Source organism: Lissotriton helveticus, chromosome 6 (genome assembly GCF_964261635.1).
Source record: "Lissotriton helveticus chromosome 6, aLisHel1.1, whole genome shotgun sequence".
NCBI lineage: Eukaryota > Metazoa > Chordata > Amphibia > Caudata > Salamandridae > Lissotriton > Lissotriton helveticus.
Window position 1 is genome coordinate 1891534724 of NC_136067.1, and position 25618 is coordinate 1891560341.

General features: G+C 44.3%; 1 protein-coding gene across 3 annotated transcripts in view; it reads right to left on the reverse strand.

The window, feature by feature from the left end:
- The window catches only part of SUSD4 (sushi domain containing 4), a 157575-nt gene that overhangs the window by 48415 nt on the left and 83542 nt on the right, over nucleotides 1–25618 (reverse strand). For 2 of the 3 annotated variants that reach the window (XM_078649834.1, XM_078649837.1), the window contains exon 6: nucleotides 17241–17432. In XM_078649834.1, coding sequence (XP_078505960.1) covers nucleotides 17241–17432 — 192 coding nt within the window. The remainder of the gene's footprint in view (nucleotides 1–17240; nucleotides 17433–25618) is intronic. The other variant, XM_078649835.1, reaches the window with a different exon arrangement.

Consider the following 25618-nt stretch of genomic DNA (forward strand, 5'->3'; position numbering starts at 1 on the left):
AAAGGTTTCTGTGTTTGTAGCCTGTACATCCAGGCTGTCTCTCTCTGTAGCAACGTTTTGTTGTTGTCTCTGCCTTCTTTTGGTTGAACAATCTCAAGGACCAGATATTTGAGTTGAGATATGTTGTGGTTCGCTTCATTGAAGTGAAGCGCAATGTTAGATTTGGAATTCTTGGTCCTGATATTCGACTTATGTTCGTTCAGTCTTGTTTTAATCTTCCTACTTGTCTTTCCCACATATGTTTTTCCGCATGGGCACTTGAGGAGATAGATTAGATTTGAAGAATCGCACGTGGCGTCAACATTCAACTTGATATCAAACCCTCTCATTGGGTGGCAGATCGTGTTACCTTTAATTACATTATTGCAGTTGCTGCAATGGTAGCATGGTCGAGTTCCAGTGAAGGTGGTGGATCCCTTTATGGCAAAAGGTTTTGAAAGGATTTCCTTGAAGTTCATGGGCCTGGTGTAGGCGAAGATCGGGGGATCATGGAATAAATCACCGAAATCCGGTTCCGATGATAAGATGCGCCAGTGTTTTTTGATGATCTGTTTATATTGGTTGCTTGAGGTCGAATACCTTGAAACCAATACCATTCGATGGCTTTCCGTCTTAGGTTTGCTGGCTAAAGCATCTGTTCTTGAGATGTTAGATGCACGGTCCATTGCGTCTTTAAGAATGGTTTCCGGATATCCTCTTCGTTGGAATCTAGATGCCATCTCAGTGATTTGATTCCTTCTAATGATCGGGTCAGAAACTATCCTGGTTACTCTCAGCATCTGGCTGTAAGGTAAATGTTGTTTGAGGGAATCTCGATGAAAACTGCTGTACAGTAACGCATTGTTGCGATCTGTAGATTTCCTATACAGATCCGTCTGTATGCCTTGTGGGGTTATTTGGATGAGCACGTCCAAGAAAGCAATTTCTTGGAGGTCAATGTTCCAAGTAAAGTCTATACGATCGTCCTTGGTGTTGAGGTCCCTTAAGGCCCGTTCTAAGCTTTCTTGGGGGCCTTTCCAAATGAAAAGTAGATCGTCGATGTACCGTGTATAAAGTTTGAGATTGTCCATCCATGTTCTGTTCTGGTATATGTAGTTACGTTCGAAGTTACCCATGTATAGGTTCGCGTAGGTAGGGGCCGCACAATTGCCCATAGCCATTCCGGACATTTGTAAATACCAGGTTTGGTCGTGTTCAAAGTAACTATGGTATAGTGTGTATATCATCAGTTCTAAGATGAAAGGTTTCAAAGGGTCGTTGATTCCTGACGTGAGCAAGGCTTGTTCCACCGCGTTAATACCTCCTTCATGCGGAATGGAGGTATATAAGCTTCTTACATCTGCAGTGCAGAGTATCAGTTTCTCATTCTCAACAAAGTTCAGTGTTAAAAGTTTATTGAGTAGTTGTGTGGTGTCCTTAATGTAACTGGGTAATGACTGAACCATTGGTTGTAGGTATCGATCTATGAATTTACCTGTAGGCTCATGAATTGATCCTCTAGTTGAAACAATTGGGCGGAATGGTGGATCCAACAAGTTTTTGTGTATCTTCGGGAGCATAGTTATTGAAGGGCTCCGTGGATGTTCCGTAATCAGGTATTTCTTCGTTCTTTCTTCGATAATTCCATCTGTTGCGGCTTTATTAACAATGGACACTAATTCCTGTTTGTATTCTTGCGTGGGATTACCGTCTAAAGGCAAGTAAACGTCCCTATCCATGACATGTTCCATGGTTCTTTGTCTGTAGAGTTCCATGTTAAGAATAACAAGGGCGCCTCCTTTGTCGGCCTTCACACATTTTATCGCCGGATTTTTGGCAATATTTCTAAGAGTATCCATGTCTTTCGTCGTGATGTTCTTATGAGTCTTTTTACGGAAGTTGATTCTGGAAATATCCTGTTTCACTAAAGTTTCGAACATGTCAATACTTTTGTGACTAACTGGTGGTATATAGGTACTAGAGGGACGTAAACCCAGAAGTTCATCAGGTTTTGGATTAGTGGCTGGCTCTAAAACTTTTTCGAAGAAATGTTTGAGACGAAGTTTCCTTGTGAGTTTGAACGTGCTGACGTCCAATTCAAGGAGGTTAGTGTTGCTGGTGGGAACAAAAGTCATGCCTTTTTGAAGGATCTTAATTTCGTGTTCGGTCAGGATGGTGTTCGAGATGTTAATTACTAGCGGTGCTTCCTGGTTTTCTTGTTGGGCTTCTGAGGTTGTTGGATTTCTCCGTTGTCTTTTTCAAGCCCTCTTTCCCCGTCGGGGTCTGCGGTTTTGTCTGTACCTTCTCCTAAAAAAGACTCAGTGGAGGTTGAGTCGATGTTTTGAGCTGTAGGTGTTTCCCTAGATGCTTGAGCAGACGTAGTTGGCCCTGCGGGTGTCCTCCTTGGGGGTCTGTTGGTATTGCCACTCCCTGAGGATGAAGTGTCTGTGTTGGGATTAAAGGGTTTGTTTCTCCGACGTTGCGCATAAACGTCGGCCCATGTATACACCTCCCCTAGCTTGTAGTCCAGGGTATCCCGTCGAAATTTTCGTATCTTCCTTTCATTGATTTCTCTTGTGTGTCTGTCCAGTTGAGCGGAAATGTCTTCTAGGGTGGCTTTTAATTCTTCGGGGGTGCTCAGCTCTTTTAGTTCACTTTCAAGAGTTGTGATTTCCTGGGTAAGATCAGTGAGTATACCGGATAGTTCCTCCACAATTAACAAGATTAAATCGAGGCTGCACTTGTTCAGGATGGCGTTCCATCTCTCAATAAATTGTTTGGAATTCTTACAGAGTGAAGGTTTCAATGCTATCCGAAGGCCACGGGGAATGCGGAGTACCTTATGATATTTTATCAAGGTGTTGGCGTGTAACTTCTGGTTAATTTGGCGTCTTGATAGATAAAGCAGTTGCTTGATGCATTGTTCCTTTGTTTTGCTAGTCTTCGGATAGCATTGAAACCTTCACTCTGTAAGAATTCCAAACAATTTATTGAGAGATGGAACGCCATCCTGAACAAGTGCAGCCTCGATTTAATCTTGTTAATTGTGGAGGAACTATCCGGTATACTCACTGATCTTACCCAGGAAATCACAACTCTTGAAAGTGAACTAAAAGAGCTGAGCACCCCCGAAGAATTAAAAGCCACCCTAGAAGACATTTCCGCTCAACTGGACAGACACACAAGAGAAATCAATGAAAGGAAGATACGAAAATTTCGACGGGATACCCTGGACTACAAGCTAGGGGAGGTGTATACATGGGCCGACGTTTATGCGCAACGTCGGAGAAACAAACCCTTTAATCCCAACACAGACACTTCATCCTCAGGGAGTGACAATACCAACAGACCCCCAAGGAGGACACCCGCAGGGCCAACTACGTCTGCTCAAGCATCTAGGGAAACACCTACAGCTCAAAACATCGACTCAACCTCCACTGAGTCTTTTTTAGGAGAAGGTACAGACAAAACCGCAGACCCCGACGGGGAAAGAGGGCTGAAAAAGACAACGGAGAAATCCAACAACCTCAGAAGCCCAACAAGAAAACCAGGAAGCACCGCTAGTAATTAACATCTCGAACACCATCCTGACCGAACACGAAATTAAGATCCTTCAAAAAGGCATGACTTTTGTTCCCACCAGCAACACTAACCTCCTTGAATTGGACGTCAGCACGTTCAAACTCACAAGGAAACTTCGTCTCAAACATTTCTTCGAAAAAGTTTTAGAGCCAGCCACTAATCCAAAACCTGATGAACTCCTGGGTTTACGTCCCTCTAGTACCTATATACCACCAGTTAGTCACAAAAGTATTGACATGTTCGAAACTTTAGTGAAACAGGATATTTCCAGAATCAACTTCCGTAAAAAGACTCATAAGAACATCACGACGAAAGACATGGATACTCTTAGAAATATTGCCAAAAATCCGGCGATAAAATGTGTGAAGGCCGACAAAGGAGGCGCCCTTGTTATTCTTAACATGGAACTCTACAGACAAAGAACCATGGAACATGTCATGGATTGGGACGTTTACTTGCCTTTAGACGGTAATCCCACGCAAGAATACAAACAGGAATTAGTGTCCATTGTTAATAAAGCCGCAACGGATGGAATTATCGAAGAAAGAACGAAGAAATACCTGATTACGGAACATCCACGGAGCCCTTCAATAACTATGCTCCCGAAGATACACAAAAACTTGTTGGATCCACCATTCCGCCCAATTGTTTCAACTAGAGGATCAATTCATGAGCCTACAGGTAAATTCATAGATCGATACCTACAACCAATGGTTCAGTCATTACCCAGTTACATTAAGGACACCACACAACTACTCAATAAACTTTTAACACTGAACTTTGTTGAGAATGAGAAACTGATACTCTGCACTGCAGATGTAAGAAGCTTATATACCTCCATTCCGCATGAAGGAGGTATTAACGCGGTGGAACAAGCCTTGCTCACGTCAGGAATCAACGACCCTTTGAAACCTTTCATCTTAGAACTGATGATATACACACTATACCATAGTTACTTTGAACACGACCAAACCTGGTATTTACAAATGTCCGGAATGGCTATGGGCAATTGTGCGGCCCCTACCTACGCGAACCTATACATGGGTAACTTCGAACATAACTACATATACCAGAACAGAACATGGATGGTCAATCTCAAACTTTATACACGGTACATCGACGATCTACTTTTCATTTGGAAAGGCCCCCAAGAAAGCTTAGAACGGGCCTTAAGGGACCTCAACACCAAGGACGATCGTATAGACTTTACTTGGAACATTGACCTCCAAGAAATTGCTTTCTTGGACGTGCTCATCCAAATAACCCCACAAGGCATACAGACGGATCTGTATAGGAAATCTACAGATCGCAACAATGCGTTACTGTACAGCAGTTTTCATCGAGATTCCCTCAAACAACATTTACCTTACAGCCAGATGCTGAGAGTAACCAGGATAGTTTCTGACCCGATCATTAGAAGGAATCAAATCACTGAGATGGCATCTAGATTCCAACGAAGAGGATATCCGGAAACCATTCTTAAAGACGCAATGGACCGTGCATCTAACATCTCAAGAACAGATGCTTTAGCCAGCAAACCTAAGACGGAAAGCCATCGAATGGTATTGGTTTCAAGGTATTCGACCTCAAGCAACCAATATAAACAGATCATCAAAAAACACTGGCGCATCTTATCATCGGAACCGGATTTCGGTGATTTATTCCATGATCCCCCGATCTTCGCCTACACCAGGCCCATGAACTTCAAGGAAATCCTTTCAAAACCTTTTGCCATAAAGGGATCCACCACCTTCACTGGAACTCGACCATGCTACCATTGCAGCAACTGCAATAATGTAATTAAAGGTAACACGATCTGCCACCCAATGAGAGGGTTTGATATCAAGTTGAATGTTGACGCCACGTGCGATTCTTCAAATCTAATCTATCTCCTCAAGTGCCCATGCGGAAAAACATATGTGGGAAAGACAAGTAGGAAGATTAAAACAAGACTGAACGAACATAAGTCGAATATCAGGACCAAGAATTCCAAATCTAACATTGCGCTTCACTTCAATGAAGCGAACCACAACATATCTCAACTCAAATATCTGGTCCTTGAGATTGTTCAACCAAAAGAAGGCAGAGACAACAACAAAACGTTGCTACAGAGAGAGACAGCCTGGATGTACAGGCTACAAACACAGAAACCTTTTGGTCTTAATGACCGGACTGAGCTAAGCTGCTATTTATAATGCCGCCTTTGGGCATTCATTGATGCATTGTAATACTGTTTCGCTGTTGCGATTGATACCATGTTTTCCTCACCTTTTCCTAATGCCTTTTTTTTCCAATCTCCCTTCTAAGATGGCCACCCCCGTTACGCTGTAACCAGACTAACTTACACTTCACCTAGTCCGTTTTTCATTTCCACAGTCTTTTTTCAAAACTCCGCATTCATTCGGCGGAGTTTCACCTTCACAGACCTCCATCATAGGTTCCGTCGATGAGACTACCTCGGTAAGCTTGACCACCTTTGCCCGCTAACCGCCCTTTGAGCGCACCACATCACTTCTTTAAAATCCGAGCGAGCGGTACACCATTACGGGACCGCTAGCTTATTGAGCTGCTTTTTTGCAGCTCGTGAACCTTTGAACCACTTTGCACCCGCTCTCACACCACCACTTGAGCATTTCCTGAATTATTGTGTTCCCGCTTTTGACCCATGATACTGGGTCTTATTGAACTGTTTTACCTGTGCCATTGCCGTTGGCCTTACGCTCTTTCAGTTTCCCTCACCTATGTCTCTTTAGTCATCCCCGTTTGATCTCATCACTCCATTTGCACCACAATCTAATGCATGTCTAACAACCGTCACATTAACTTTGTTATATCGAAATGTATTGAATATTTTTTGTTTCTTTAACTCTCCATGATATTGATATGGTCATATATCCTTTTTGTTTTAGAGCTCCTTGAGAAAGGACAAAGATTGTCCGAAATGCATCGGAGCTATGTACAGTTTCAAACGATATAAACTGATGGTCTGCAAATCCATTTGAATATAATATGGTTTATTGCACATGACAAATTTGGATTAAACGTTTACCTGTAACGTTCAACTTTGATACTTTATTGACTACAATTGTTTGGAAACACACTGTGTTGTCTCACCACACACAGCTCCATATAAGTGTGCCCAACACAGGGATGCGCCTTTTAATAGAGATGCCATAAACTTCGTAGGCTCAACTTTGTTCTTTATATTGTACCCATTCTGCCTAGCTAATGCTATCCCATATTTGTAGAGGGTTTCCGCTACATTACCAGACTTATTACTGTTCTGGGCGGAAGCCATAGAAAGACAAATGGGATAATGATCACTCAATACAGACTCAATACAGACTCTCCTGTGTAGCAACCTAGTACGTGACCAGAGTGACTATTTGAGATCAAGGCAAAGTCAATCACTGTGGTGGAACCCCTACCAATAAAAGTTGATAAAAAGGGGACCTGCGGACTACATAGTTCGTTTCCATACCCTAAATCCAATAAGTGGATCAGGGAATTAAAAACACTCCCAACACTTGAGTGCTCAAAGTGTGTGCAGGGGTCACCTTTCAGATTTAGCATCCCACAAACACCTTGGTTACTTTGGGTGCATAAATGGCAATCTAAATCCCCCAACAAAACTACACAAACGTCCTCCTGTGAGTTTTCAATTCATTGTTGCACGCAAGATCCACCAGTGTCTTATTTATATCCTCCCTAGGGATATTGTTATACAAATTAATCAAGATGATAATTTGTTTTCCACCCAGGGATGAAACCAATATTTGGTAATAGTCTGATCCTAAGAGGCTCTTTTTAACCGTGATGTTTGCAGTATTAGCTATATAAATACATAAACCCCCGCATTTCTGCCCCTCTTCGAAAGCTTGGCAGGTGAAAAGAAGGTACAAAAACCATTTAAATGAGTCTCCTCCCTGTCCCAGCATTCATGGAAACAGATAATAGTAAATTGTTCTATATAGGGCACACACCCTAGTACCTTTAATTTACTCGATAAACCCGCTATGTTCCATGACAGAAAAATAATGGAGTCATTATCATCCTTCAACTTAGTGAAGGCAGCTTGCTTATTTAAAACTGGGGAAATAGCTACTGTAAGCGTTTCAGTTTCCCTAAGATCTAGTGGACTCCCGTATTCCTGTGCATCGGATTTTGGGCTAGGCAAGGTATTTAACTGAGCCCTCCGTGAGCAAAATCCCCTCTGACGTATACTTCCATCAAATAATGATGCATTCTCCCTCACCAATTCCATTTCTGTACTATGGTTTAGGGGGCATGATCTGTTTGATGGATTTGGATAGTAATCTTTCGTGTTACCCCTTTTGGGGCCTGTGTTTTTTTTTTTGTGCTCTGATGTCAATCCACCATTTCTAGGCAGCTAAAACGATTATCTACGTGAACACCTCTCCATATGGCATCCTGTCTATAATCCTGGTCTGGCGCCCTGCCCCGGTTATGCCGTGTAACACCTGTCCATTCGTCCTCATAGCTCAATGGGTTATTACGTGTATAAAAGTATGCTAACGGTCGAACTTCTATGGGTGACTGCGCGCTAGGGTAGCTCCTGCTACTCCAGTTACATATGTGCTCTACCATGCGTGTGTCGCTAAAACTAACAAATACAGTGTCTCCTGGAATTGTTTTAGTAGTTGTACCCACCCAAGGTGCTCTGCGCACCATTAGTATTCTGCTAGTAATATAGGGCGTCAAAGGCCGATTGGTATTTAACCAATGAGACACTTTATTTTTCAGAGTCGCAAAGGATTCCTCCTTGGGAGTTCTTAACTCTGGTACTCCTGTTAATATACCCACGTAGGGGCTTGCTTCGGGAGGTAAATTTACAGTATGTTTTCTCAGCGGTACACCAAGCGTTAAATCCCCTCTAAGTACACTATTTGGATTTTTCCCGATTTTTTTAACCCCCTCTGTGGATTTACCTCCAACAGGCGATTTGACCAAGGGGGTCGGTACTACTGCGTTAGTGACAATATGATTCACTGTTTGGGCAGAAGTCGATGTATTACTAGACTTTTGTACCACCAAGTTAGTTGTTTTCGTTGTTGCACATTGTGGTACCTTTTTTCCTTTCATCGCCTCTGTCCAACCCTTAGAGTTTACTTCTAAACAGGAGAGTTGTTTTTCAATCCTTTTAAGCCTATTTTCCAGCGGGGCGATGGAAGCTTTAAGCAAAGCCCCGATTTTTATCAACAATGTATCAGCAGTCTCATCTCCTATTTCCATGGTTTCTAACCTCACCACAGGTGCTAGTCCTTCAGTCTGTATGACCGGTGGGTGAGGAATATCCAGTGCCACAGTGTCTTTCTGCTGTTGGGGTGTGGCCATGCTACTCATGCCCTTAGCTACGTTTGCTTTTCTTCCTCCCCCTATAGTTGTATTTACCCTTTCTCTTTTAGGTTTAGCTCCCTCCTTCCTCTCACGTAATTGCATTTTTACGATTTCTGAGTCCTCCCTCCCATTAACCTCTATGTTGTCCTCTGTTGTTTGAGACAAGTTTAAGTCAGTAATCGATTGAATATCAGACTGATCTATTGGAGTGGGGGAACGATATACCTGTGCCTGGATTTCTATGATATTACCTATATGTGGATTTTCGGGTGTACGGGCGTTCGCAAGATAGCCTATGGATGATCTATTTGCCATGGCTAAATCTTGCGAGACCCTGCGTTCCATCAATGTAATTCCCTGATCTATCACAGAGTTGGCCCTCGTTATAAAATTATCTAGTGTTCCAGTTAGGAGGGATCCCCCTGCCACATTTTTATTCCTGCCACCACGTGTAGACATAACAAGCAATCTATTACAACCAGGACTTACTAAACAACTGATAGATACAACAAGTTCCTCGAGGCGAAGAACCAAGGGAGTGAGCCCAGTCCAGTCTCTTTCGGGCTCGAACGGGCTACAACGGGCCTGCCCTTCGCCTGGGCTAGTCCTGCGCGCGTCCCGCGATGCACGGGAATATCCTTGTTTAAAAAGGGGCGGGTAGGCGGGCTGATTAGGGGAAGAGGCACCAGCTGACAGCAACAGAGAATGCTGGTCCTCGCAGTCCCCTGCACCCGCTACTCTCCGGTAATAGCGTGGGTCAGTCACTAGTTCCAGGCCAGCATCAGGGGCCACACAAGAAAGGCAGTGAAGTTCTGGAATCTCCACAATCCTCCAGGGAAATACAAGGCAGGGCTCAAGCAGCGAACGGCACCTGGAACCGAACGGAACGGTGAATGTATATATCAGCCCAATAACACACGGGCAACACCCTACGAGTACTCCATACTAACCCTGGGCGTAGGACTACGCTATGCTTGCATAGTTTGGGCACCTACACGAATTGCACGTAGCACAGTGCAAAAATGCGTAGCGTAGCAGGCATTTTTTGCTTGCTCGCGGTCCTCAACGTCAAGTTGGTGACCGCGAGCGGGCAAAATGACATCCCGGTGAGACGTTTTCCTCGTTCGCGATCAGCAACATCAAGTTGCCGATCGCGAGCATGGAAAATAAACCTCCCGGTGAGATTCTCAACGCGGGTAGATGAGGTTTCTCATTGCGAGTGGTCGCGTATGCTCACTGAGAAACTACCAGTCCACGTTGAGAAAACTGCTGCTCGAGTACACATCTACTTGAGCAGAAGATAACGACCGCGTGCACTGTGTAAGATGACGTTTGCAAAGATTGTACAGTGCGGACAAGCATCCAGCACTGTGCAATGAGTACGAACAGCATTATCCCTACCGCACTACGCAGCTCGCGTAGCTTGCTTAGCCTCGCATTGCATTGCGTAGCTACGCCCAGGGTTACTCCATACACACACAGACACATGGAACTGGAACTCGCTCAGAGTACCAAGTGATATAACTATGTAAAAGGGAATCGCACCTTCATGGAATAGTGCTGTGACTTGGCTGAAAGACAACATCATCTGTTAGAAGCATCCCAATAGGCACGTACTCCCCTAGAGTAATAGACATGAAAGAGAACACTTGACAAACAAGCTCATACAGGACCAGAAGGTCAAGATGTAGAAAATAAAGAGATCTCTTGAAGCTTCCAACGGGAATTTCAGGCGGAAAAATCAGCCACAAGATAGAGGAGGAAAAGGAAATCTGATTGTAAGGCCAACAAGGGCACAGAAATATACACATATAATGTGTATACACATCCGTCCAAGGATGAACAGATCATAGGTTCATAGAATGGTCTCTCAACGGTAGAAAGCCATAGAGGATCACATAGCATAATAGAGAGGGAACAAATGTCTCTAAGGAGACAGACCATATCCAAACTCCAGCCAGAAGACGTAACATAACGCAGCATTAGTGCGAGCAACACCAAATCCCACAAAGATGGATGCATCCTTTATCCCACAGGAGAAGAGTGGTCAACCGAAGGGATAAGAGTGCCTTGATGTCATAAAAGAAAAGCCTCCAGAAAAACTGTGCCACAATTTGCAATGATCGAATGTCAAGTCTCTGCATTATAGGATGCAGAAGGAAAAACTCCAAAGGAGTGTAAACCAAAAGTTGTACTCTCACATGTAAGGGATACATGTGGTTGAGGTAAGAGGTTGCCAAAAAGAAACGGTCAACCAAGTAACGGAGGTTCCAATGTAATAATAGGTCTGGAGTAACAGAATCCTAGACCCATAGTAAATGAAAAGAACAAAGGGCAAGTAGCCCAAGTAATCAACGTCACATGAAAAAGAGTTAAATCTCAAGAGAGGGTTCCCACACCAGGGGAATCAAAAATATCACCTACGGGTAGGAAAAACCCCAATGTAGGGTCTCCAGAAGACAATAAGTCACCAACACCAAAAGAACTGAATGAAAAGAGGGGTCTGCCAAGGCAGTAACATGCTATCTGGTGTATATAACATATAACAATAGTGATGTGAAACCAATGACAACAAGCATTTACAATGCAATGGTCTCGGCATTGTTAAAGTTCGAGCCATTGCCTTTGCTCATGACATCATTTTTATTTATGTTTTACTTTTGAAAACATAAAAAAATGACATTGTCATTTACAATGCCAATAGCTTTGCGGTGCATTAACCCAGCTTTGTATCCCTCGGAGGTCGATAAAATAAACATATTTAATAACTGCACCAATTTACTGAGCACCCGGAGATGGCAGTGTTCGCTGTATGTGCTGTAAAATATTAGAGATTAAGAAAGACGACATTGTTAGATTAAAAATCAATTGTATTAAAATACAAGTCTGGTGCTGTATACATTAACCCTGCAGCAATGTGAAAACAAGTTGTCCCACAGAAACTGACTGGCTGCGTGTCTTGGGTGACTCAGTCTTAAGAAACTCACCACTTCACAGTAAAACCCCAGGGCTTTACCTGAAACACCCCTTTGAAACGTGTAAAGGGGATGTGTGGTCGTGTTTTGCGCACAGGAATCCGTTTAAAATGACACACGAGGTTTTACCATTTTCATGACCTGAATTGTTAACATTTCAGAATTCAAATGATCCGGGGTCTGACGGCGGAACATACTTTACGTATCCTATGCTTTGTTGCGCTGTTTATTTATCTGGAAGTGTTGTAAGGCGCTATGTGTCTCCTTGGCATGGTACGGCTTGTTAGAGGCGCGTGTATAGTGCTTATTCGCTCTTCTTCCCACTATCTGTAGTAAAGAACCGGCACCCGCCCATGCCACGCCTCTCTAGCCAGCACTTACAAACACTGTCAGAAGCTGCAAGCGCAACCTGTGGAAGGGGCCTGTTGCACAGCGCCACTGTTTGCATTGTAAAATATTCCTTCGTACAGCTGCGAATGTCACTTCCCGGCAGCCTTTGCAGGGGGGGGCTGCATAGCCTCCCTCCTGGTCAGGGTAAGGAGGGGATCACTTTCAGCACTTACACGGTCATCATACTCCCCTTCGAGCCTCCTAAGCACACGCCGCCCCCTCGCCCTCCTGGAGGCTTATGAGTCATGAGCTATGCATAACAAGTGTGACGTAAAGCGCTCAATTTTATTTATTTATTTAGGCGTTTTTATATAGCCCGGACTTTACCCGAAGGTGTCAGAGCGCTTCACAGTAGGAACAGAACTGATACATGACAACATTACAAGTGAGCAACATACAAAAGCAAACGTTACATTACTCAATACACTACAATGGGATGCTTATCACTATAAAATAAATTAAATACATGTCAGAGAGGGTCTGTAGAGAGCTGATCGGCACAGGTGGTAGCGAGAGAATACTTGGAGAAAAAGAGGACTTTGAGGGTGTGAAATCTGCAGCCATCAAATACTGTTGCAACAAGGAGGAGTTAGCAACTGAAGAGGGAGAGCCTGAAGGTGGGAGGGCGGGTGAGAGAAGAGGCAGCCAGCTTGTTTATGAGCGCCGCGCGCCTCGTGAACAGCGCCGTGCGCCCCTCTGCAGACTCCCCCTGCATTCCAGAGAGGCGCGCGACGCGATCCTGTCTGCCCTGCATGCCGTGGAGACAAGACCTGGCCGCGCACACAACGTTATCCTATGGAAAAACGCTGCGCGCGGCCAGGTCTTGTCTCACTTCGGCGTCTCAGACTGCTGAGACGCCGACAATAGTTCTCTGGCGAGAACGTGCTTTCAGCGCGTTATAGCCGAGACCTAAAAAGGGGGAACCCTTTATACAGGGACATCCCCTTCCAATTTTTGAACGAAAGAAAGAGAAGAGAACAGGCTAAAGGTTTGAACCTCCATAAGGCTTGTCCCTGAACCTACATAAGGCAGCATTTGCACTGGCACCAAACAAGTGAACACCATCAAACGGCATGTCAAGTAAAACTGGCTGGAAAGCCTCTGAATATCCAGAAGTTCGAAGCCATGCGGATCGGCGTAAAGCTACAGCAATAAGCAACCTGGCCGCCTGGCGTCCATCCAAAATCAACTGATTCAGTTCGTCCCAATTAGCCTCTGGAAATAATGGCAATAGCTGCACCAAGGAATCCCATAAGACATGCGAAAAGTGTTAGAGGATGCTAATGGTGTTAGTGGAGCATAACGCCTCACTGGTGGAAGAGAAGATATGTTTTCCACAAGAGTCTTGCTAACATGTCTCCTTGTCAATCGGAGAATGAGGAAGGTTACCCGCATCATGGGAAGCTGTAGCAGCATGAACCACGAAACTGTGGTGTGTTGGCTGACGAATAAGGCAAGCGTGGACATTGGAGGCAGGGCAACGCTTGTGGGCAACAGTACGGTCCACAGGCATACCTGTGTCAGGTTTAGTCCATGTCCCTAGTCAAATATCATAAAGTGCCTCACAAACAGGGAAGCACTGGTTCAATGCCTGACTGCCTAGGATGAAGAACCTCAATAGGAGGGTCTGTAGACTTCTCTACCATAGGTAGAGTCAAATGTAAGGTATCAGTCACCCTTTTCAACACATCCACCAAGGAAGAACTAGCCTCCGAGGCAAGACCAGGAGGAGAAAGAAGAGTAGAAGCAGGAGAGAAATCTAACCCGCTTGCTTCACCCAACTCAGCAATCCAGATGTCCAAAATAGGAAGACCCATAAGCACTAGTTGCTCTATAGAATCTACTTCCTTGTGTCCTTCCACCAACTGTTCCTCCGAGTTACCCACAGAACTACAAACTATCGGTTCCATAAACGATATTGATCGACACCAAAACGGCGCCGTATTGATATCGGAATGAAAAGGTGGAAGTGCGTCGGTTGGCGCCAACAACGATGCAGGCACAAGGATGCGAGGGGGATGTCTAATTCGCAAGACCCCCAACAGTGCCGTGCATCAACTCCACCGGAGGAACCACTGACTTAGTTTCAGAGTCGGTCGGAACCACAGGTGTAGAATGCAAAGGGCTGTGCACCGGCATCACTGTGCCAAGGGCAAATCCGCTGGCGAGGTTGCAGTTCCTTCACCTATGACCTCCTAAGGGCCAGCAGGCGCTCCAGAGGAAGGTGAGGGTCTAAAAACAAAATGAAGAACATAGTAATACTCTTGCATCCGGGCCCAAGTCGCCATGGCTCCTGGAAAAGTGGGGAGGCGTGGGAGTGACTTCTGTGTAAAGGTCTCAGCACGGGGTCATGAGGAGTCTCCGGAGACCGCATCATGAGTCGAAAGAGCCATAGAAGGCTGCGACTTCGATCTTCTGTGATGACTCTTACTCTGAGATGTGGCCGGGGACTAGGACCCATGTTGTCGACCACGGAATAAAGAGCGACGCTCACGGGAACGACCTCTGTACTGGCTAACTGCAGACCGGGAAGTCGACTGATGCCTCGAGGAACTGGGAGCCCAGGACAACCATGCCGTCAAGAGCTTCATTCGTCACTCCTGCAGTGCCTTCGGCGTCAACCGCTGTCAGGCACAACACTCCTCGGCGTTGTGGTGCTTGCTCAAGCACCACATGCAAATAAAATGTGGATCCGTACCCAACGTTTGTCGAGCACAGGACCCACAGGATTGGAACCCAGAGTGCATAAGAACAGGCACACTGTTTCAGACGAAAAAATCGTCATGGCAGGCCCAAAAACGGCCAGATACGCTACACCGGGTCCGTGGACAGCACGGAAAAAGACAAAACTGACGTCAGCGCGTCGGAGGGGGCTTATATGGCTCCACTGACGTCCCATCCTGAGTCGCCGTCATCGCTGTGTTTTATCATTAATTGGCAAAATGTACTATACTTCCCGATTTTGGTGGAAGTGTTTTTCAGTGGCAACTTTTCTGGTTTTGACAGATTCAAAAACCTTGTAAATGCATTTTGCTTAACATATGTGATATTTACTGCACACCGTAAGAACTAATGCTTGTGCATATAATCAATAATACCATTTTTACACCTGCAGTAAATATCATTGCGGCTTTTCAGTTTATAATTGAGCAGATCAGCCCAGAAATGCTAACCTACTACTACTACATGACTCATAATCGGGGTGTAGGTCTCAATTTTGTGAAAGGAACAAATGTATTGCCTTCTACCTAGTAATAGCGTGGGCCAAAGTTAAATTGGTATAACTTGCTTACAAACACTATAATTAGAAGTATTGATTAATGTACCATGTAATACTGTACACAATAGACCTAATTAATAAACTCCATTTTGTAGTACGTAAATTAGTACTACAGTATAACAAACCATGTACTACAAATGCAATTCATGAACCTACAGCCAGAGAACTGTGCCTATGCCTTTTCTGGTTGTTTTTGTGCAGAGGTCTCTACTATGGTGGCAGAAATCCCTTAATATGTGGGTATATGATTCAGCAGCAAATGTGGGAGGGACAGGAGTAGTGTTTGCAAAATGGGGAATAATTACTACAAAGTGGAATGGTTTAGAAACTGTTTAAAGAGGGGTTAAAGAGGGACATACCAATAAACACGACACAACAACAAAAGAGTAAGACAATTACAATTCACAGAATACACCTCTAAGGTACTACAGCCCTAAACCTTTGTAACAGGCTCAAAAGTACTTCGGTCCAGCCTTGAAGTAAGTCAAGCACCACACATGGCCAATCATTGGTACTTAAACACACTCCCATTGAAAACAATGGAGGCAGGGAAGTTAAATACCACTCACAGGAATTAATGTAAAATGTATTAAATTAATTTGATACCTAAATGGGTGATAGAAAATTGTAAAAATATTGATTCTTGGATTTTTAAACTGTAAAAATAAACCTAATTAAAAAAACAAAGAAACTTTTAAACTATATTTAACAGATAAAAAAGTAATGCATTAACGAGATAACTTGCAACCAAAGTAAAAAAATACAAATGGGTTAGTTAGGGTGGGTAATCTTTTAAACTATTGTTTAAAAGTGAAAAGTTACTAGCAGTAACATTACAAATTCTGTTGAGGGGGGTGGAGACAAGTTTACACCTGGATGTGAATCTCCACTCAAAAAACAGTGAATCGCAAAAAAAGTGAATGTTGTATGTGTAAGTAAGTATGCATGTGAGTACATATACATGTGCACATCTACCTTTATGAATCAGCTCCAATGTGTTAAAAATGTATGGTCAGGTAAATCCAAGTGTAACTTTCCAAACTCTGAACAACTGTGTGAAGGGAAGAATTGTGCTAACGATCCCAATTAAAAATGTAATTTGTGTGAAAGCCTGTATATAGTGTGCGGTGTAACAGGAAAAAATCATAACAAGGTTTGAATAAACTGCTTCAAACTGTCTGAAGGTTTGACAGATGACATCCATTCGATTCTGGAGAGTTTTGTGAAGATCTGTGAATTGGGACAAAATTTAAAGGGGAATTCCCAAAAGAGTTTAATCCCATGTTTTTATAGATGTGGGACTACAATGCCTCACCTAACACATGTCTAATCATTCTAATGGCTAATAAGAAGGTTGCTTTTGCCCTAAATGTCTCGGAATTATGTGCCCCACCACCTTTGTGTTAATCACTGAAGAGGACTATCCCTAAATATAAACAGAGGGATCTCATTACTGGTATCTAACAGGGACCAAAGGCAGGATTAACATCTGTTCATATGTACCCTGCCAACCCCTGAGTAAGAGAGATGGATATGCCACAAACCTGCAAGAGCTAAGTACAATGCACTAACACAGCAAATTCTCATTTGCACAATCATTTGTAATCAGAGACGAACCAATTAGATCAAACATTTATATTACTTGTATTTAAATCATTCTGTTGATGATCTCATACCTGTTTGAACACAGTGCACTTGGTAGGATGGAACCCATTCACCATTCCGGCAAGTAATGAAGCGGTAATCGTTGGTAAGCATGTAACCGTGATCACAATAGAATTCAACCACAGTGCCATGGTTGTAACTCTCACAAGGCTGTGGATGGCAAATATAATCTCCGTGATTCAGCATTGGAGGAAGTGGACAAACTTAGACAAAAACAAAAGACAAAAGAAAGTCTCAACAACAGCAGCATGCTATATGTGAATGTTCAAAAGACTGCAACTGATGTTATCTCTAACTAAACCGTCAGTTAGTGGATAATGCATCTTCAGAACACAGCCTCACCTCTGAGAATCATAAAATATTTATAGATCATCATTTTCCATTTCTGACCTGTTCTACAGCGGTGAATAAGGAATGAGAAGGAAAAGTAAATTATTTTAATGACATTTCCTACTATTACCTGGAAAAAAGGAAACCTGGAAACAACTAGCGCAAGCCTCAAAGGTAAAAGACCTGTAGGCTACTGCTTCAAGAAAGTCAGTCCAATAATGGAGAGCAGTAGCACTTATTTTTAAGTTCATTCTGACAAAAGGCTCAGATTAATGATCTCACCTGTTTTCACAGATTCCTTCTACTACCTCTTACAGGGAGGTGGGAGGATTATTTAGGAATTCGTGGTTGGAAATGATGGATGACTAAGATTACAATATGTAACTTTTCCCTCCATCCAGCAAGTCAAATCCTCAACACAGGGAGGTGAGAAAGCCAGGAAAAAATTAACCTCAGAGTACACAGGCAATATTAGAATAATCGCAATTATATAGGCTCCACTTAAAATCACATAGAGACACACCTTACCATTTATTCCATTATCCTTCTCAGCAAGATTCTTTACTCCAATGAGTTAGAATATTATGTGTACACTGATGATGCCCAGTTACACATACAACTTGACAACAGCTCTGGCATCTCTTTGAATCCCTCACACTCCTTACCGCGGCTTCCTCAACAGATACAGAAACACATTGGCTGTGGTTGAACAGTGAGAAATCTGAAATATTGCTAACTGGATCCGTCTCTCAACACATCTTCTGTTCCCCTGGTCTCAGTCCTTGGGTACCCACCTCCAGCCAGTAGAAAAGCTGGCACTTTGGTTGTGCCGTTTGACAGAAGCCCCATACTCCTCTTGTAAATGCTTTAAAGCTGCTTTCTTACCCACAATGGTGATATCACACATGGACTACTGTAAGAGTCCCAGAACTGGCCTCCCTAATAAATCTGCATCTAAACTTCGATTGACCCAGAGTCAAGTTGCCCATCTCCTTTTTGGCCTGAATTGCAACAAATCAAAGCAGCAATTTCCCTTTGGATTGTTTTGAAGCACATGATCTGTAACTCATACCACATCCATGCCAAGCACACTACTTTCACCAGAGAGTGTCACAAGATCTCCAAAGCTAATATATCAATATTTTATTCAATGAATTCCATTAAAAAAAGACCATAAAAATGCATTAAAAAACAAGTCAAATATTGCACCATAAGTAGACTACCAAAGTGATAAATCACATACACAAATTCATACATATACATTCAATACGGGAGAATGTGATAGACATTAAAATGTTGTCATTTGAGGCACTATCCAACAAAAATTCCATGATCAAAACATCATAACGTACAGTTCTTTTTTGACCAAGACCAAGAAGAAGGAGAAAAATACGATTCAACTAATCTGTAATTGTGGGACAGGATAGTCACCAGGTATTCGAATCTCCTTGCTGCAACCACTCTTCTTGAAATTAAACCAGTTGCCTGTTGCTGGGACTAAACAGTCTCCGGTTAGATTTCCTTTTAACAAACAAAAGCGGAAATCGGAATCTTATTTTTCTCCTGCACCACTAATCTACAGGCTCATGGAGAGCCCTTTTTTAATAAAACTAGGGGACATGCGTTAGAAACGGCCTGTGGTCCATTTACCTTGAGGAGTCAGATCCCAAAAGAACTGATCATAACTATGTCAACAATTTTGATAACGTTTTGGGAGATATCAAGTATTTGTGCCTGAAGAAGGTGGTTGGAACAGTATAAACCACCGAAACGGTTCACGCTGCTACAACAAAAGCGCTAAATCTAATTGATCACGGGCAAAAAAAGAACTGTACATAATGATGTTTTGATCATGGAATTTTTGTCAGATTAGTGCCTCAAATAACAAAATTTTAATGTCTATCACATTCTTCCGTATTGAATCTATATGTATGATTTTCCACATTGGTAGTCAATTTATGGTGCAATATTTGACTTGTTTTTTTATTGCATTTTTATTTGTCTTTTTAATGGAATTCAGGCCTCCCATTGCAGTTTTTTTAAACTACTATTTCGACCTGGCAAAATAAATCACTTGGGGAGAGAATTGTGCATAACGGACAGAGCTGCTGACTTTTGAACCGGGGAATTAGGTTCGAGTCTTGGCATTGGCTCAACATCCTGTGATTTTGGACCAATAACCTCATCTCCCAGTCCAATTTTTTTGTTTTTTTTAAAGAACAAAAACAAACAAATAAAAATGAGTGTGTCCTTGTGTAATGTAACTGGTGCTCATGTGACCTTGGATTGAGTTAGCTAAATAATAAAAAACTGCAAAAATAAAAAAAAACTTTTGCCGGGCATTAACCTTCCTTTTCAATATTAATACATCTAAATCACCCGTTAGGTACCCCCAAGAAGCTCACAGGCCAGGGTGCACTGTATTTAAAAAGTAGAACATGTGGGTTTAAGTTTTACATGTCCTGGGAGTGAAAAACTCCTAAAGTCGTTTTTCACCATTGCAAGAGCGAGCTCTCCCATAAGATGACATTGGATTACCATATTATATTTAATAAGTGATAACTTAATTTTGGGAGCAGATAGGAAAATTATGTTTACACTCAAAAGAATTTTTATTTCAAATCCTCTTTGATGGTACAGTTGGACTTTAAGTCCCAGTTCGGAAAATGCAACTTTTAGAAAGTTGTAATTTTCTTGTCCTAACCATTGGTGCCTTCTGTCACTATCCACGGTCACATGACTTAGAACCGCTTAGCTGTTGGCCTTTGTGTATTTATTCCAGACGGTGAGACAAAGGAGGGGCTAAGTATTGGCACTATGGTTGGGGAGGAGTTGTTCCCTGCCCCACTTACATTTCAAAGGGCTGCTTCCAGCATACTAACAAAGGAACTGGACACCAGTCTTTTGTTGCCCTAGACTACTTGAAGCATTGGCAGGGGAAGGAGGGAACTTTCTAGAACCAGATGTGAGTGTACAATAGGGAATCGGTCTACTTCAAAGGCTGGCACTTGGTATAATTAATGAACCTCCTGAGCCACTCATCAGATCACTTCTGAACCTCTGGAAGACTGAGAAGAAGGACTTCTCTGCTGCAGGAAGGATTGCCCTGCTGCAAGGAGGGCTGCCCTGCAACTCTCCTGTCTGAGGAAGGAAGACTGGACTAGCTCCTTGAACCCAGAAGGATCAGTGGGACTCCAAGCGCTAGTTGACTAGCCTCCTGTGTGAGCTGTAGAGACATCAGAAGCTTGAGAGACCTGCCTTGACTCTGCCAAGACCCAACTGGACATCGCCTGCACCCTACTGCTGTCCTCTACTGGAGTGAATCCAGATCACCAAGAGGTGCCCCCCAGATCCTGGACCCTTGGCTGGCATCAGTCTAACTGTGTACTCCATCAGAACTGATGCAGAGCTATGCAACCTGATGCAGTACCTCGCATCACAAAACCTCGCAGCCCCCGTTCGGCGACCTCATCGGAATCGATACAGCGCAATGCAATTCGGCGCAGCACCTCACAGGTCCTGATTGGTGGTCCCATCGGAACTGACGCTGAACGTTGCAAGACCGAGCCTCTAGACCAAGTACAACCAGGTACACTGTCCATTAGCACAAACTCTGATCTGTACCCGGCCTGCGCTCCATCCTAGTCAGCTTGAACGTGTGACTTTGTCCAGGTCCGGTTCGACCAGATAACTACAGTTGGTGTTTTGCGCTTTTTGGCTCTACTTTTACTTAAGACTTTGAAACTGCATATCTCTACTTCTACTGTTTGAATTTCTATTGTTCTGGTGTCTTTTTTTTTTTTAATTAAAACTCACTATTTTTTTTTAACTGGTATGGGATTTTTCTAGTGTCGTGTTTCTCTTTAATAATGTTTTGAGTGATGCATAAATACTTTACACATTACCTCTAAGTTAAGCGTGACTTCTTTTGTTCCAAGCTACCAGAGGGTTAAGCTCAGGTTAATTTAGTGACTTTCTGTGGTTCACCCTGACGAGGATTGCGGTCATTGCTTGAGAAGGGTTTATTTCTATTCAACCAATAACCAAAATAACCCAATTTCTCACACTTGTTCTTCTGAGAGACACGTCAAACCGCAGATTCCTCACCTTAGAATAGATACCAACGCTGTACCTTCACAGAGGTGGGTCTACGAAGTGGCTCAGACCAAAAAATCTTGGAGGACCAATGGGTAAAATACTCATCACAATGGACGCAACTGTACAGCTGTAGTGCTTTTTGAAAGTATAGAGGGACGTCCACGTGGCAGCTTGACAGATGTCCAGAACAGGTGCCATGTGCGCTAAAGCAGTAATGGCTGCTTTGGCCTTGGTTGAGTGAGCCCATAAGCACCCAGGGGTTGCTTCTTCGCCAGCACGTAAGAGATCTTTATGCAGAGTACAGTTCATTGGGAGATGGCCAGCTTCTGCACAGCCTTGCCCTTCTTCGCCTTGGTGAACCAGATAAAGAGCTGACCAGTCACCCAATGGTCCTTGGTGCAATGAATATAGAATGACAGAGCTCTTTTAGAGGTGCAACAATGAAGTTTCTCCTCCTCCTTGGACGGATGAGGTAGAGAATAGAAAGCAGGCAAAGTGATTATCTGGCAAATGTGAAAAAGAGTGGCGACTTTCATAAGGAAAAAGGCACACGTCCTAAGAACAAGCTTGTGAGGGAAAAGGGAGGTATGGAGGCTGGACCAACAGAGCCTGAAGTTCACAGATCCTCCTGGTCAGTGGGATGGCCTCCAGGAACTCACAAGAAAAGTAAGACCAAATTGAGGTCCTTTGGAGCATTGCAAAAGGAGAAAGTAGGAACAAATGTTGCAAGCATGTCAAAAACTAAGTCACAACCACTGACTTAAAGAGGGAGGGTTGATATGACAGCAGCAAAAAGGCAGAAATGGCAGACGAATAACTTGTAATGGTGTCCAGAGCAAGGCCTTGCCGGGCTAAAGAAAGAACAAATAACAAAACCTCTGCAAGAGGTGCAGAACGGGGATCCACATGAGGTGAGAAACACCAGGTCACACACTTATCCTAACAGCAGTCATAGACAGTTTTAGTAGAGGGGCGTCTGGATGCCAAGATTACATCACAAACTAAGTGAGGGAAATCAAAAAACCTAACTGTTGCCGCTTAATCTCCATGCAAGTAGGTGGAGACTGCGCAGGTTCAGATGCAGGACCCTGCCCTATTGTTGCCACAGGAGAGCCTCCCAAAGAGGCAGCCTGACCGAAGGACAGATGCTCATGCTCAGGCGTTCTGGATAGTAGACATACTCAACACAGAGCATAAGGATGCCTTGGGCCTGGTCGTTCCTGATCTTCTTAACCGCATCCATGCGGTGCATTTTCCCGCTGTGCGCTGGAAAATTAAAAAAAAACGCAGTTCATGACAAGCTCAGCTCGTCATGAGTGTACAAGAGGTGTACTTCATGTCGAGCTGAGCTCGTCATGAGCGTGGAAGGGGTTAAGAACTCCAGCAGGAGTGGTATCCGCGGAAAGGCATACTAGAATCCTGAGTCCCACTTGTGACGGAACGCGTCCCTGAGTGAGTGCCACTTAGGAAACTCCAGCTAACAGAAGAAGAGCTGACATTATGCATCCTCGGCTGTTGTAAATAGATCTAACCAAGGTTTCTCCCAAGTCTCGGTGGAAACCTTCCACCACCTCTGGGTGTAGATGCCATTCGTGATCCGCAAGGCATTGACAGCTGGGCTTGTCCACCCTGGCGTTCACAGATCCCACCAGGTGTTATATGACCAGCACAATGTCTTAACATTCCAGCCACATTCAGAGGTACAGAGCCTCCTGGCATAGAGGCCACGACACTACCCTGCCCAGTAACACATGTCTGTGTGGTATGTGAACACCTGGACTAGCCTTCCTTTGATGGAGGAAAGGAAGGATTTCAAGCAAATCGCTCACAACTCCAACAAGTTGATATGGAGCAGAGACTCCGCCGGTGACCAGAGTCCTTTGGTCTCCGCCTCTCCCAGATGGCCGCCCCAGTCCAGGAGTGAAGCATCTGTCACCACTGTGAACTCTGGTCGGGGAAGCATCTGGCGCTTGCCAAATGCATTTCGTTAGCCACTACCGCAGATCTTTCACTGTTCCCTCTGATATCTGGACCAGTTCAGAGAGATTCCCAAGATGCTGCGTTCACTGAGACTTCAGATCCACCTGCAGAGCCCGCTTATGCCAGTGGGCATGTTTGACAAGCAGGATGCAGGAGGCTGTGAGACTCAGCAGCCTCAGAGTCAGTCTCACCGAAATCCAGGATAAAAGCCGAAACATCTGAATCATAGCCTGAATATCCCAGGAACTGCACTGTGTCAAGAATAGCTCTGATGAAAGGGAATGTCTGAAAGAGAGTCAGGTGTTACTTTGGCACGTTGATAGCGAAACCCATCAAATGCAGGAGGTCTGCCGTAGTTTGGAGGTGGGCGGTGGCTGTCTGGGGTGAATCCACCTTCAACAGCCAGTAAGTGAGGTACGGGAAGACTGGGACCCCGGACCTCTGCAGATAGGCTGCAACTACTGCCATCACTTTAGTGAACACCCGAGGGGTCCTGGTCAGGCCAAAGGGGAGAACAGCAAACTGGAAATGCTTGTGGCCCATATTCAACTGCAGATAACACCTGTTAACTGGTAAGGTGGGATATGAAAATGTGTCCAGCACTACCATCCTGTCTCCAGGACACATGGCAGACAGGACCTGAGCCAACTCGACCATCTTGAATCTCACCTTTATTGGGAAGTAGTTAAGAGATCGGTGCTCCATCTCTCTTGGGCACCACAAAGTAGCGCGAATAACAACCATGCCATACTTCTGATGCAGGCACCCTCTCAGTGGCACCCTTGACCACGAGAGCTTGCACTGCCTTAAGAAGCAAGCATATATGGTCCTCCACCAGCTGTTCTTTGGATGTGGTATGGGTGGAGGGGTTTCCAAAAATGGTAGGGCATATCCCTTCTGAATGATTTGAAGCACCGACTTGTCAAATGTTATGCCCAATTCTAAGGGCAGGTGATGCATGAGTCTGCTGCCAACGGGATGGCTGTGCTGGATGGAGTGCACACTAAAGAGGTTTTGAAGCTGCAGTAGACTGGACTGGGGCTGTCTCCCATGTCCTTTCTGGGCTCCGCAGCCCCTCCTCGAAAAGGCTGGGCAGGCTGTTGGACCGGGTAAGATTGGAAAAGCAGGCACCCAAACATACTCCTCCCACCTGCATGGCAGGGGCAAAATTGCTGTTGCGGACTGGTCGAAAGTCAAAGGCCAAGGGATCTGGCAGAGCCATGCTCTTGCAAAAGCTCTAAAACACCACATCAGCATTATCACAAAATAGGAAGAAGCCACTGAAGGGCATGTTGATCAGTGATGTTTGGACATCCTCCTAAACCCAGTGGACCTTAACCAGGCGTGGCAATGCAGCCCCGCCAGAGAAGTAGCAACTCTATCCAAGGAGTCTGATGTACAGTATGCACTGTATGGTGAACTTAGCTGGATTCCTGCCGTCGCTAGAGTTTGGTTGAGGATGGCGCAGCCTCTCTCGACCAGCATGGTAAGTAGTTGCACAACTGAATTCCACAATGCATGGAAATATCGGCCTAAGAGACATGCCGTGTTCAACTGCACGACAAGGCTGGTGGAATTAAAAATGCACTTCACAAAGGTGTTCATCATCTTGGATTCCTTATTCTGTGGTATGGCAGGGAACGCACTTGGGTTGACCGTAGCTGTTGAAGCCTGCACCACCAGGCTCTCTGTAGAGGGGTGCCCACAGGAGCGGAAGGCTGGGTCTCAAGAGGCAGGACGATGCAGATGGGTAATTATTTGGTGCACAGAAGCCTCTGTACAACGCTTCCTCCAGGCCCCCAAGAGCATGTTGGTGAGGGGTTTGTTTGGAGGGAAGCATAGGTTCATATGAACCCGCCCCAGGTTGAAGCATTCCAGTCAAGATGTTAGTCTGAGCTCAGTCCACTGAGAAGTACCTTGTGGGCTAGGCCTCTAGATGCGATGTCCTTTAGTCGCACTGTGCGAGACAGCGTCAAGGAGT